Source organism: Harpia harpyja, chromosome 8, assembly GCF_026419915.1.
Source record: "Harpia harpyja isolate bHarHar1 chromosome 8, bHarHar1 primary haplotype, whole genome shotgun sequence".
Taxonomy (NCBI): domain Eukaryota; kingdom Metazoa; phylum Chordata; class Aves; order Accipitriformes; family Accipitridae; genus Harpia; species Harpia harpyja.
In genome coordinates, this window is record NC_068947.1 from 7687049 (window position 1) to 7702550 (window position 15502).

The window sequence follows — 15502 nt, forward strand, 5'->3', positions numbered from 1 at the left end:
CATCAGGTCCCAGATATAACTGTTCAAATACAGAAACTGATTCTAAAGAAGACTGAGCAAATACACATACATTAGTCCTCTTATAAATCCAACAAGGGAGGGAAATTTTTCATTAAATCTAAAAGTTTATTCTCTACTCTGCACAAAACAATACTCTCGGTCATTAAGAAACTAATAAAGCTTGCCCACAGAGACTTTGAGACTGCACTCCACTCTGCCAGCCCTTTATTAAGTTATTTTTCCTCCAAAAAAATTGTGTTTGATAGCCAATCAGGATGGAAGCAGCTTCAAGAAAAAGGTTTAGGCTAGCTATAAGCCAGGAGAATAGCAATCTGAAGACTTACAGTGAAAGCATGTTTCTTTTTGGCAATACCCCATTTGTAAGAGGTTTTTGTACATTTAAGTTACATCATAAATATATGTGTGTATAAATATAATAGACATAGATGTGAAATCTGTCCATGTATTTATATAGAGGGAAAGAAGTAAGTTGGGGAACATAGCATTACTGGTGATTGATAATTTTCATCTGTTAAATGCTGAACATGAATCCTTCTCTACTAGAGATAAAGCAAGCTGTGGTTAGGAAAGAAACATGAAACTCAACATCCCAATGGCTGTTCCCCCCAGAAACTTATAATGCCCAACGTGCTAATGAAAAACAAATTAGGAATTTTGCAGCGAACTTATGGGAGTTCACTTCTGTTCCAACTTTTAGAGAATTTGACAGCATTTATAAAGATGTTAAGTTAATCCATACAGTGTAAGGTTGACAAGACAGGAAACAAAAATTAGGTGTAACTTGTTTAAAAAAAAAAAAAAAAAAAAGAAAGAAAAAAGACATGAGAATCCAAATCACATTAAAGGAAATCCTTGAAAACTTTTATCAAATTATTGAAAGAAAACCAACATGGTATATTCCATTTAAAGCTGTTTCAGGCTACAATTGCACAGCTCCTAACAAGATATGTATACTTTTCTCATTTTCATCAGTTTACAAAGTAGGTAATGGAGCTGCTTCTTATTTACATGAAGCTGACGAGATTTAAAGCTTTTGAATTTCATTTAGACTTCATTAAGCACCCAGAAGTTCAGGAATACTTGAGAGTAATTCAGCTGGACCTCAGGAAAGCCTATTTCTAATTATGTCAGTACTTGAAGTTGAATCAGATCTATAGAAAATAATCCCTTGTGGTATTTCAGTAATGCCTTCTGTTGCAAACTGAAGCTCAAACAAACTTACACACACATAGAAGTATGATAAACAAATTCAAATATCATATTTAAATTCTGAAATTTTAGTCAAAATTTTGGTTAATATCTTAGGCAATTATCTCCAGGAAAGATAAAATTTTCTCTGAAATCTCTGTTGAATCTGGTTTATCTAACATAACTCAGTGACTGATGAAATCCGTTTGAGATATTTTCTGACAGCCCAATATCTTCAACAGTTCTGTATCTTAGATGACATAAAAATGAATATGAATAATTATATGAAATATTAAAATTACTGATTTAGAATATGCAGAATTCTAAAATTACTCTACTAATTCTCTTCAAACATTACCTATCTTAATTGGACAATCCCATCTTCAAACTATTGTTCTAATAATTTGCTCTTTATTGCTGCATTTCATCTGAGGATCGCTCAAACCAGAATTTTTCTGCTGACAAGAAAGCATTATTTGCTTTAAAGAGAGCAGAAACTTGAATAATTAAGATGGGAAACTTCTGCCACACATCACAAAGACATTGAAACGGGCATTAATATAAACTAATACCTTAAACACAGGTTACAGTTTATAAGAACTAGTAGTAATCTTCTGGAAGTTGAATGCAGTGCTGTATAGAGGGACTAAACCTAGGATGCAATATATTCAGGAGAAGCAGCAGGTATTTAAATGCCCCCCCCCCCGTCTTTGTTATCAAAATGGGAAGGAAATCACAGTACTTCTCCAAACACAGGTCTGCAATGGAAGAAACAAGTTCAAAAAGGGACAGACACATGAAATAAATACTAGGTAGTTGCTTATAGCAAATTCACCAAAGCTATCCTCTAACTGGAAGTACTGCTGTAAATTGGAATTCAATGCATAAATGACATATAGGACTGAGTATTCTATTAAGAAAAGAAAGAAAGAAAAGAAAGAAAATTACTGCAGGTAGTGTTGAATGTGTCTTTTCCTAAGCAATGTGATGTAGTTATTGGTGATATGTGAATCTCTGGTAATAAATTAGGAAAGCTGGAAGGAGAAGATTTTTTTATTTTCTTTTTAATTTCCTGGACAAGGTAACATGCAATCTGCAGGAGCCAAAAGTCACTATAATTAAATCTAATCTGCTTCTGTGCCAATGACCTAAACATAACATGTGTAATGCTCCTAGATGATTAATATAGTTGCATCCATGTATTGGTTTTGTGTGGCAAGGTTTTGGTAGCGGGTGGGGTTACAGGGGTGGCTTCTGTAAGAAGCTGCTGGAAGCTTCCCCTGTGTTCGACAGAGCCCATACCAGCCGGCTCTAAGACAGACCCGCCGCCGGCCAAGGCCGAGCCAATCAGCGATAGTGGTAACGCCTCTGTGATAACATTTTTAAGAAGGAAAAAAGTTGGGACGGCGGTATTTCGGCAGCCGGAGAGAGGAGTGAGAACATGTAAGAGAAACAACCCTGCGGACACCAAGGTCAGTGAAGAAGGAGGGGGAGGAGATGCTCCAGGCGCCGGAGCAGAGATTCCCCTGCAGCCCGTGGTGAAGACCATGGTGAGGCAGGCTGTCCCCCTGCAGTCCATGGAGGTCCACGGTGGAGCAGATCTCCACCTGCAGCCCGTGGAGGACCCCACGCCGGAGCAGGTGGGTTCCCGAAGGAGGCTGTGACCCCGTGGGAACCCCGCGCTGGAGCAGGCTCCTGGCAGGACCTGCGGATCTGTGGAGAGAGGAGCCCACGGAGCAGGTTTTCTGGCAGGACTTGTGACCCCGTGGGGGGCTCACGCTGGAGCAGTCTGTGCCTGAAGGACTGCACACCGTGGAAAGGACCCATGCTGGAGCAGTTCGTGAAGAACTGCAGCCCGTGGGAAGGACCCACGTTGGAGAAGTTCGTGGAGGACTGTCTCCCGTGGGTGGGACCCCACGCTGGAGCAGGGGAAGAGTGTGATGAGTCCTCCCCCTGAGGAGGATGAAGCGGCAGAAAATAACGTGTGATGAACTGACCGTAAACCCCATCCCCGTCCCCCTGTGCCGCTGGGGGGGGGTGGTAGAGAATCCGGGAGTGAAGTTGTGCCCGGGAAGAAGGGAGGGGTGGAGGGAAGGTGTTCTGAGATTTGGTTTTATTTCTCATTACCCTACTCCGGTTGATTTGTAATAAATCAAGTTAATTTTTCCCCAAACTGAGTCTGTTTTGCCCGTGACGGTAATTGGTGAGTGATCTCTCCTATCCTTATCTCGACCCACAAGCTCTTTGTTATATTTTCTCTCCCCTGTCCAGTTGAGAAGGAGGGGGAGTGATAGAACAGCTCTGGTGGGCACCTGGCATCCAGCCAGGGTTAACCCATCACAATCCATTATGTTTCTTAGCTCCTATTCAAATACCAATTGAAGAAATGATTAGTAAGAGCACTTGATGAGTTTTAACATAATGTATGAAGATATGTTATTGCGCATGAGATAAAAGACAGACTAAAATAAACACTTCAAGTTTTATACTATTAATTTAATGTAATACTATGTATGCAAAATATAGGGCAGTTCAGTAAATAAGTGTGATCTCCTTTTGCTGTTATCTTTAGAGCCCCTTTTAAGAACATTTGGTCTTGTTGTACTGCTATATTGGAGGCTGAAAGCTGTTTAGTTTCTGAAAGCCAAAAGTGCACGTTATGACTTTATAGCATTCCTCTATTTTTCCCCATACAATCCATTTTCTACCTTCTCAGCTTTATTTTAGGATCTTATTACAATATTCCTCTCCTCCCTCTCTGACCCTTATACCAGTTTCCACAAATAAACCAGTTCTGGTGTATGTCTTCCCTGTATTATCTTCCTCACATCTAGAAAAGGTGCAACTACCATTTCTTTCCTGTCTGCAACAGGTTTCTTCATTTTCTTTTTTCACGTTAAATGTTCTATATTCACATCCTAACAACAGGACCCCCTAACCCCTTGCACCAGAGTTGCCATGCATCCGTCCTCCCTTCTCTCATCTCCCCACCATAAAAAGGACACATATTTAATAGCATTAATTGTTAGCAACATCCAACGAGTTCTTTATAGGACCTATACTATTAACTAGTAATCAATGGTCAATAATAAATATTTTTCAGAATTCTGACCATCTAGAACTCTAGGCAATCTCAATATAAATATGAAATCTATATAACTCTCAGTCCTCAAAAGGACAAAAATGTTAGGCAGCAAGATGGAAGAACTTCTGTGATGGAGGAGGAAAAAGAAGTGTACATAATAGGAGCAGGATGAAGATTTTCTCAGTAGAAATCAGTCTCAGGGTAAATGTGAGTTTGGAGAATAAAATGATTCCAGGTATTCCAGGTACATGAAGTTTCCTTGCAGCTAAATTGATCTAATTATTATTCATAGCCTCTGCAAGTTGGTTATAACTGCCACGACTATGAGATATTCTTATATTCTTACATTAGCATTTTATCTACTTACCTAAATATTTACCTAGCTATCCTGTTGATTCTTAGAAACTTGTGAAGCTTCTAATACAGCTGGTTTGTTTACAACTTCTTCTTCTATTATCTCCTGAATATTATTTGCAACCAACACTGCAGTCCTTCTCAAAACCATTCCACAAAGCATTCCAGGGAAAAAAACATCTATACTTCAACTTGCATTGTTCTTCAAGTTTAATTGTTTTCATCCTTAAACTACAAAATCTCTAGAATACATACTTACAATGCCTCTAATCCTTGAGACTATGTTGTGTGTTCTGAACCCACAGTATGATACACAATTCAATATGTTTTGAAAAGAAGGATCTCTTCTATCACTTTTGTGAAAGCACAGAAATCTTACTTACAGGGTGTTTTGGATCAGTCTCAGTTGAAAAATTGCTAGGATTGCTGTTAACAATTTCTAGTTCCAGAGTTTCATGTGTAGGATTGAAGAGAGGTATGTATATACGAGCCCATCTGGAAAAAATACATATATGCAATGACTATTAATTATAAAGCTTCTTCCATTGCATTTTATTATTCATCACTTGTTTTCCTTCTTGAAAAACTAGTACTTTTAAAAGAAGAATTTTGTTTTATTGCATTAGTATTTTTCCACTAGTATGGACACATATTTAACAGCATTAATTAATATTATTAATAAAGATTAATAATAATAAAAACTGGTAGCAGTAACCATTCTAATACTCGGGTCATTCATAAGGGCAGAATTTGTCTTGCTGTACTTCAGTTGCCAGGAAGTTAGTTTAAGTTAGTTGGTTAAAAGGACTGTCTAGCTCCCTCGATACCCAACAAGGAGAAAAATATTTTCAGGGAGAATTGGTCTTAATGTAGATCACTAAGATCTGGAATCACTTTTCATGGTCTACAGGAGGAGCCTAAACTTAATGCCTTAAACTTGATGCCTAACTTTTAGATAGGAGGATGTAGAAATGAATCCTAGTGTCTCCGATACCACAGCTTCACTTTTATTCCTAGGTTCCAATTTGCAGATTTATGTCTTGCCTTTCTTTCCTTACTTTCTGTATATCTAACTTTGGAATAAAACATTTTAGTCAAATAGATAATTCAGAGTGCCAAGGCCAACAAAAAAAATTGGTTCCAAAAAGTAAAATAATTTTAAGTATGTCTTATTATTCTGTAGTCTATCCATGGACTCATAGTCTGCCTCAGGAAAAGCACTGGACAGAAACTAAAGGTAATCAGATAAATGCTATCTGTAACTCCTTTTAGTCTAAGCAATGGTTTACAGGAAAAGCTTGTAATTAAGTGGTGTTGTCAATAGCTTTTGATGTAGTGCCACTAGGCAACCATTCTTCTTGATCATCTTGTAACCCTGAGATCTCAAAACAAACTTAGTGTTCCACACCAACCATTTCAGTGGAGGTTCTGCTTGCTTCCCTCCTCTTTCTTCCTCTGCACAGACTCAAAATCTGTTTCATTTTGTACAATTGTTGCATTGTTCATTATAGCATAATGGTAAATCATTATGTTGCACATGTAGATTATGTATTATAATGAGTATTGTGGCTGTCCCAGAAGAAAATTGGAGTATGCTGATTGCCTAAATGTTATGCTTTAAATCAGCTATTTTACAGACTGTCCTTCTTTATTTTCTAATTAAAGAATAAACAAACACAAGATACCTTCAATAAGGAGCACAATCTTCAAAAGAATTCATAAGACTCCCCAAAATTCCGCTATTCTGATCAAAATAATATACTATTTGCCTTTAACAAAGATATATGACCATAAATCACAATCTCGTTATAACACCAAGGGACACAGAAAAGAGACTCAAGGTGAATCAGTGAAAACAGTAAATAAGAAAAGTCTGAAAAATGACATACATATATTGGTTTTGCTGTAATTTATCTACCTAATGGATATTCCCTCTAGTCAAAGTTGTGGCAGGTCAACTGCAAGATTGTTCCGCATATTTATCCTCTGGAAAAAATTAGTCAGTTAATCATAGCTAAATCAGTAAGGAGAAAGAAAATATAAAAAGCAACATTCAGAAGAGAATGTATTTCAGTCAAGCTTTATGACTGTAACTTCAGGCCCTAAAACTTGTGTGCAGGCAGGCTCCTGCCAACATATGCAGTGATATAAATCCCCAGCAGCTGAGTGGCAGACTTGGGTTTGACTAACACTGTCAAAGCATTGTATCACTGAGGTCTCAACAGCAGACAGTAGAGAAATACCAGGAAACTTTCACACAAGAACTTCAGATTCACTTGATAATTCCTATTTTTCACATTTACCATCTCTAGCCTTTATTTTTTTGTCTTGCCTCTTTCATAATACTTTGTCAAAGCGAAAACTATATTGGAATATCTGAAATTTCAGTAAGCCACTATTTGACTGTTAGAGGTTCTTCAAGTGATCAAAATCCATTCAGAACCTCTGCCACTCCACACAGATTGACTACTGTGGTTATGCTAGAAAAAGTTGTTGCGTATGACAGTAAATCCAAGACCACTGTGAACATCATTCGACTGACTCATCCTCAATGACTCCACTGTGGAGCCCATAACAGGATGGATAAATGAAGATGGAGAATATCAAGCAAAAGGTTTCCTTGCTTAGAGGCGTATGCTACAGGATATGTTGAATCTACCTTGACAGAAACAAAAAGCAGATCTGACTGTGATAAACCCAGAATGTTAGGGTGTCTGAAGAAGTATTAAAAGATAAACTGTTAGAATTTGTTTTCTCTTTCAAGAATTGGTTAGAAGTCAATTCTAAGTGTATCAATGGGTTCTTGGCTCCTAATCCAGTTCCAAGTGATGGTTCAAGAACATAATTTCTTAAATTTTTCAGAATGATAGCAAAAAGAATGCAGTGAGCATATAAGGAAAAACTTTATTCTTAGAAGGATATCATATATGATAATGCTTCTTCTGCATTCAAGGAAAAGGTGGTAGAATGGAAGTTAGTCTCTTAAAGAACTACAAAGCTTCACCAACCAGAAATGCTTCAAACTTCTTAAGACATTTACAGTCCACATCTCTGGGAACATAGCAAGGAGGCGCACCCATTCAAAACAAAACAAAAAAAAATTGATACCTTTCTTAAACAGACAACACACAAATGTCTACCTGCATTGCCTTTACATATTCAGCGTACATTAATGCAGCCAATTTACTTGGACTATCTCATATTTTCAGCAGGTAGAGTAATTCTCAGTAATTTAGCTGTAGCCTCAATGCCATCATCAATTGCCATTGTCCAAAATTTTGCACTTCAAGATGAGGACATTATGTTGATGATGTAATAGAAATAGATTTCTGGAAAAAGGAGAGTGTTGAAGGAAGTAAATGAACAAAAAGCAGGAGACTTTAAGAAACCAAGAATATGGCAGATACTGCAAACAGAAAAGGAAGAAGTTTGTCAGGGTTTTTACGCTCTTTTATAATATATATATATATAAAAAAATAAAGATACATGAAAGAGACTACTGTTAATTTCTTGTTATACATTATTGTTGTTGCTGCTGTTACCACTAATTAAACTAAATAGTACTTCTTTGTTCTTCCACCACTATCTGCCCAGGGCAGATGCAGATGAGTTCATTTACATATGCATAGGAATTACAACATGCATCTACTTGTAAAGTGAAAAGAAATCTCATTTGAAAAAATAAAACATGGAATCCAACGAATTCGAGATGGTAGTTTTGAGAGGCAAGTATTGTAGTTAATGGAGTTAATCCTTTCCAACATACGTTTTATTTGCAGTAGGAAAGGATGACTTGCCATTCTCGGCCAGATCACGTGTGCATGTAGTTCACAGGTAGTCCATGCTGGAGAAAATTCTGAATGCCAGATAGTGTGAATGAAAACTTTTTAAGTGATTTCTAACTCCTAACAGTGTCAGCCTATATAGTAGAGAAAAATTATGTTTTTACTTCAGTCAGCCCAGAATTTTAAAGTAAAAACCAGGAAAAGGACAGCCCTACCGATTTTCTTAGAAAAACGTAGCAACAAAGGCATTGCCAGTTAACTCTGGTCCATGCATCATACATGAACAGCAGAATATATTCACTCACAGAAATTTAATCAGGTAAAATTTCATGTTGCACTAACAACATTTTTTGCTCAGTCTGTAACGTATATTAATTAGAGATTTAGTCAAAGATAAGATATACAGAAGTACGTGGGATTTAGCATTCAGAAGAGCAGTGTGTCCACAGAACCTACTACTAAGCAGAGGTAACAGGTGGAAGAGCACTACTGAAATTCCAGCATTCTTGAAAGTCTTATCCTAAAAGTTTTGATTTCTGTCTTGAAAGTGAGAACTGAAAATTATGCTATCGAAATGCAAGATGAAATTTTGTTGAAGGAAGACGAGAATTGGGTTCATTTCTCTGTCTGCTCTAAGTAGCTCATTTTCTTAACACTTGCAGCGTTCCAGCCATGTCTAGCCCCAGGATCTGCCAGACAGAAGTTGTATTACTTTGCCATTTCTTGAGAGGTTAAAAGAAATTGATAACTGGTGTACAAGCATTTGTAAAGCAGGACTGTCAGATATATTCCTAGTTCCGAAAGAGAAAAGAAACAGAAAATAAAACAAACCTACAGAACTCTGTATTGTGGATCTTTATGATTACATTCTGCAGTATTTTCAGAGTGATTTCTATATAAAGACTTCAGAGGAAGTCTACATATAGGCTACAATTCCATTTCAATTGTTTTTCTGCGAGGAGAATTTCACCTATCTACGCATATATCTATGAAAATTATCTGCAAACTACTATAGTACATATGCAGCACTATTCTGGCTTTTTGATGTAAATTCTTCATCTGTTTTCCATGATACTTCAAACCAGTGACCAGGTTCAGCACTATGAACTACATACTTACCTTCCAAGCTCACATTCTATTTCAGGTAGATTAGTTGGCAATGGTTTCTCTACAATCAACTTCAGTGCGTACCAAAACTCTCCAACCACATCTGACAGGAATATGACACTAAAAACAGATACATAAGCTTAGTATGACACAGCTTTTGTGCAGACAATTAAAAATGTACAGGTTAAAATTCAGGAAAAACCTAATGAGTTCAACACAGTGACTTCTTTAATTAGCTCCCAGTTTTCCCATAACACTTCTTGCTGGTATCTGAATTCAGCTACCAAAACTAATAATATTTACAATTACTGATGCAACAAAATCACTTCTTCATCTTTCTTAACTTTTAGCATAACAAGTTGTTTGTTGGGGTTTTGTTTGTTTGTTTGTTGGTTTGGTTTTGGCTTTTTTCAAAAATATAACTCAAAAGCATTTCAACTGCTAACTTGCAAGAGTAAGCTTTAATTTTGTTTCAATGTCAGTATTTTCTTTTTAGCCATTTTGAACTCAAAGGACAAAGAAATAGAAATAGTATTCACTGATTTTAAAAAGGAAAATCTTTTCAATCTAGTGATGAAAACTGAGGAATAGATTTAGACACATTTATATGAGCATGACAAAGAGATATGCTTCAAAGGAATATTCAATATACTGTTTTGATATACAATCAAATGTTGTCATGACTGAAAATTGCTAGGTGAGATATGTACAGCAGTATATTTCTCTGACAGACATTCTAACACACTCCTTTCCTATTGCAGATTTCTTTTTCTGTTTCTTGGGTTTTTGAGGAGAAGAGTCATAATAACATTAAACCAAAACACTGTAAGCATAGAAAAACTTACATGAAATGCACTGTGCAAACCCATGACCCACTAAGGACCAGTTCCTGCTCTAAATGATAGATAACTATGTTCCCTGACTTTACGGTTCCAGACTATCCTCTGTGCCAACAGAGCCTTTAAAGTGAGCATAAAACAGCTTAGGAAAGAATGATCCATTTGAAAAGGTACACCTGCCACAAACACTTTTATGACACTTCTTCCCAGCTGCTCCCATAGCAAAGGAAACAGAGCATGGCTTCAGAAAAAAAGATAATAGTGTGGATGTAATGTAGAAGTACCTCTGTCCAGCTGTAATTGTAGTCCTTGGGAGCTATTGCAATTTAAAGCAGCTATTAGCTTTCTAGTACAGTACTGCATAATTGTATTGAATATGTACAGGTGTGCTTTATGTCATCTTTGCATATATTGCCCTAAGTCCCAGCCTACCAATTGGCTGAGCCCAAAATTTTGCCAGTTAAAACAAACCTTTATTTTATTATTTGGAAATTCTGCACTTGAAAAATACCAGAAGTATTATCTGATATGAAAAAATGAGGTCTATTCTCATTTGCAGCTTCAGAATGCATAATTTCTACAAATTCCCACAGAAAAAAATATTTACCAAACTGGTAACAGTACTCATTTTTATAAAACAGTATTGCTTGAAAGTTGTATTCTACAATGGTACCTGCCATTATTCGGGTCTTTGGAAAAATCAATACAAGCAAACCAAACAAAACTTTGAAATACATGGATTTTGGCTTTGTAAATATTGGGTCTTTGAACATGTCATCTGTTTCTGCCCTCCTCACAAACCACCACCTCACCCTCCTCCCCATCCCCATATTTTTGCCAGGCAATTGATATAATTGAAAAACTGGGAATTGGTTTTCAATCAGCCCTTCAACTAAATAATGCTTTGCTAACCAAATTCCAGGAAAATAAGCTTTGCATTTCTGCACTCTTCAGTTACTTGCTGAACTGGTTTAGCTGAAACTAAGACCAAGAGGTCATCTGTCTTTGTATTGCTAATTATCATACCTGCATGGTTTCGTTGGGATTTCCAATGTAATGAAAAATTTGTAATTTAAAACCTCTCCATATTCATTTAGTATATCATTGTTAATTAATGGAAGATCCTGAAGCTAAATGGATTTATGTGAAGACTGTTAAAGGGTTCTTCACCTGGTTTTAGTTATGTTGTTATAGTTTTGTTCCTTCTCAGTAGAAAAAAAGAAAACCTGTTACTCCCTTTATGGAACTTACAAACTTACAAAACTAAGAATTCATCTGAAGTTTTCAGAGGGGACTTCTAATATTAAGTAAATTTCTAAAACATTGTTCACTGAATTCTAGTGAACTAGAATAACTAGGGGTTATTCTACTGCCTGTCAGTCAGGTTTTTCCCCTCAGAAGAAAGCTGCTGGTTGACATACGGTATATTTAAAGTTGGAAATTTTTAAAATTCCATTTATTACCCATTATGTGGGGTTTTTTAGGGTGATATCTACATAAAGGGACCGAGGTTTCAATGAAAGCAGTTCATTTATTAGTACAAGAGCCAGAACCACAAGTATCAAAACTCTGCAACTTACCTTTCATCAGAAGTGCCAACAACAGCTGGGGAAAACTTTAGTTGATATAAAAATGTTTGTTTGGGCCTAAGAGTGAAAGCCTTTTGTCCACAAAGTGATTGATTCTCCAGCACCACACTCAGCTGGAGAATTTTGTCTGCAGGATTAGTGATGGGAATATGAATTTCAACAGTATCCTAGAAAAAAAAAACCCCACAAAATTAATTATGAGCCATTACACATAAAAGAGCTTTCTCAAACAAGTGTAAGATGCTTACTTATGATTTACACGTATGTGAACACAGGCCGCACCCTTCTTTAATGTGTGAACTAACCCAAAAAAAGAGAAGTTGCAGCAAGAGACATTTCAGCCAATCTTCAAACTGTAAACTCTTTAATTCCATAAATAAAGAAAAGTTCAAGCCTTCCTGGCCAGTCTGTATTCTAACAAGCTAGTTCACCTTCCAAGATATGGCTGGGGCTTGCCAAAATACACCTTACAGGCAGACCTGCTGTAGTCCTAACCAGGTAAAGCCTCCAAGCCATCTCCCAACAGCCAAGCACAGACAGTTGAAAATGTCCACTTTGCAAGTTGCCAAGAGATTCAGGCTGAATTCTGCACAATCTGTTCCTCTTAATTTTTAAGTTACACCAATAATACTTGACATTAAAACAACACCACCACAATAAACATTTCCTCTCTTGTTCCTTTTTGCCATTTCCCTTACTAATGGTCTCCAGACCTTTCTGTTTAAAGTCTATGAACACTTCAGGCTAGGATCATCTTTTATTGACCATCTGGAAAACATGGTTACTATTAAAGATGCATACTAAATTCCAGTTACTATAATAAAAGGGAGCCAAACTATGGCCTGATTAGATAAAGACAAATACTTTACACTTGGAACACCTTTAAGATGTGCAGGAATTGGGCAGAGGCAGTTCACTCTGCACATTGCGTTCTTGAGCAGCCCTTGAAACACTGCTATATTTCAGCAGTGTTCCAGTGACCCCCTTCTTCGCTATAAGGTTAAAAATTGTGTAAATCCATCTTATGTACCCTATGTGTGTAAACATCAATACACTTTATGAAATGAAACACTTTAAACAGACAGGAAGGAATACATTAATGAAGGAAGTCCACTGTCACAATCCAGGATGCATACCTGCAGTTTAAAATACATATGTTCTATTCATATATGTTCATGTATATAAAATATGCAAAATCCAAAACCAAATATATGTATTTATTTCTCTGTATCTGTATTTCTCTCTAGCCCTATTTTGATCTCTTTCCTTTGCCCTAACCAAGCAGTTTATTTCAAAATGCAGGTGTTTGGGTTTTTTAACATATGGTGATTTGGTTCTCACAGTAAAATTTTGCCATAAACTTTTTTGTAAAAGTAAATAATTCAAATTGCAATATGAAAGGAGAAAAAGATAAAATATCTATTAAAATTAATAAAACACTAAAAACTGAACACGAAATACTTTACAATCCCACAAACAGCTGCCTCACTCTGCTTTGAGTCTGCCTATGATTTGCTAAATTTCTATATATTTACATTTATAGAAAATGACTATTGGAACACACATAAAACACATTTAACGTTCTACAGATGGTAAGATTACACCAACAATTTAAATCATTCAAGTGCCTTGCATCAGTAAGATGGGATTTGAATTTGCCATAAAATATTTTAAAGCTCAGATTAATAGTTTTTACTGGTGTAAACAAATTTCTAAATCTATCTACCATTTTATTGCTAAAGGCTTCATAACAACTATATAGTAAAACATCTACATGCTGTGTTGAAGAAATACTTTTACAGTAAAAAGGATATATGGACTGCTTATTTAGGAAAAAAGGAGCAACTATCAAAGAAACCTTTGTAACCTTGTACACAAAGGAGATTCTATATTGCCAAAGTTAGCTTAATGTAAAACAGTGTTCTCTTGCCGCTATAAAATGAATGCCTAGGATTATGTATTTCCTCGGAATTTCCTGAGAAATTTCCTTGGAATTGTTATAAATGTTTCAAAGATCTGCTACTTCATGGATGGTAATAAGAGCAGATGTATATTTATCAACAGAATGTATCTATAGTGTACATTTCTAGGCCTTGATGGATTGTTGTGGAGGCATAGTACTAGGATAAATAACAAAACGCCGACACAATTGCCAAGAGTATTATTTTTCCTGAAAGTACCATTTTATCAGAAAGAATGCAAAGGAGTAACATCATAGGCAAGTTCCAAATGCATTTATAGTCATTAATTTAGATCCACATTTCAGTGTTGTGTTTTTTATAAACATTTTGACAGAGGAAAAATACAGAAGTTGAAAACAGAAGAGAATTAATCTCATTCCTCAAACTTCTTCTTGTATCAAGACTGCCAGTGCCCAAGACAGAGCCATCCTGGTGCAATATGTCATGTTTTTATTCCTTTAGAACTTGCTGTGATCCACTTCCTGTCCAGTGCAGGTCATTTAAAATAATCTAACATAAGGTAAAATAAAATAAAAGGAAATGTTAATATGAGATAACATTAAATTCTCAGTGGAACTTGAAAAAACAATTGACTGGTTACACTTTATCTTACACTAATAGCCTGAGCTTATGTATAGGTGTAATATTCCGTTAAGATTTTGCTTTAAAAGATGCTCACCATCATCAATTGATCTTTTGTGATATTATACCTGTTTGCTGAAATATTTCCCTGACATATTTTATACCAAAGATTTTCTCATCATCCCGTTCTCTACATCCTTCTTTTAGCAACTAAACCTAAAGGATTTAAGTCCATAATATGTAATTTTACATTTTATTAATGTATACACGGCACTGAACTACCAACTAATCCTCCTCTAACTTCACCAAGGTAGCTTATAGGAAGATGGACACATTCTAAAATTACTGTGCATAACACTCCTCTGGGTTCAAACTTCTGTAATACTCCTATTCTAACCATCATCAGGTGTCTATAAAAGCACTAGCTGGCCAAAGTTTCTAAGAGACTAACTACACTTCTTAATGCTTTGGAACAATTGTTTTCAATTAAAATCCAGTTTCATTAAGGAGATGACATTCACTCTACATTTGTTTGCAGCTTTTCCAGTCCATAGACCTTGAGGAGAAAGCATTTGTACTTGTTTCCACGTTTGCCAGGCTGTTGCTATAGAAGCAAATTGTCAAGTCAGGTAAGTGGTAAGAAAGTTATTTTGATAGGCCTTGTGAGATAACACAGCAGAAGTTCTTCCCTTTGTAGGTCCTTGTCCAAATCATTGTTCTTCTAGACTGGCAAGTGGCAAGTGCCTCCTTTCTCTGTGCCACACCTGATGACAAGCAGGAATGTTGCTTACTCAAAGAGTGAACTTGCAATGGTGGCAATATTTTGGAAAAAATAGATCTTGGCCTTCTATATTCTGTAGGCTCAAAATGATCAGAGCTTTCAGCATCACCATCAGCGTGTCTGTATGTCAGTAGCAGGAGTTAAGCTAGAGTCTCCTGTTGTATCCTCATGATAATTCATTTCTCTTTCTTGGAACAAAAGAGGCTCAGG

General features: G+C 36.3%; 1 protein-coding gene across 1 annotated transcript in view; it reads right to left on the reverse strand.

The window, feature by feature from the left end:
- CFAP47 (cilia and flagella associated protein 47) overlaps positions 1-15502 on the reverse strand; it is a 364054-nt gene that overhangs the window by 91481 nt on the left and 257071 nt on the right. Inside the window, 3 exon segments of the mRNA XM_052795043.1 lie at positions 5032-5143; positions 9553-9660; positions 11960-12135. Coding sequence (XP_052651003.1) covers positions 5032-5143; positions 9553-9660; positions 11960-12135 — 396 coding nt within the window.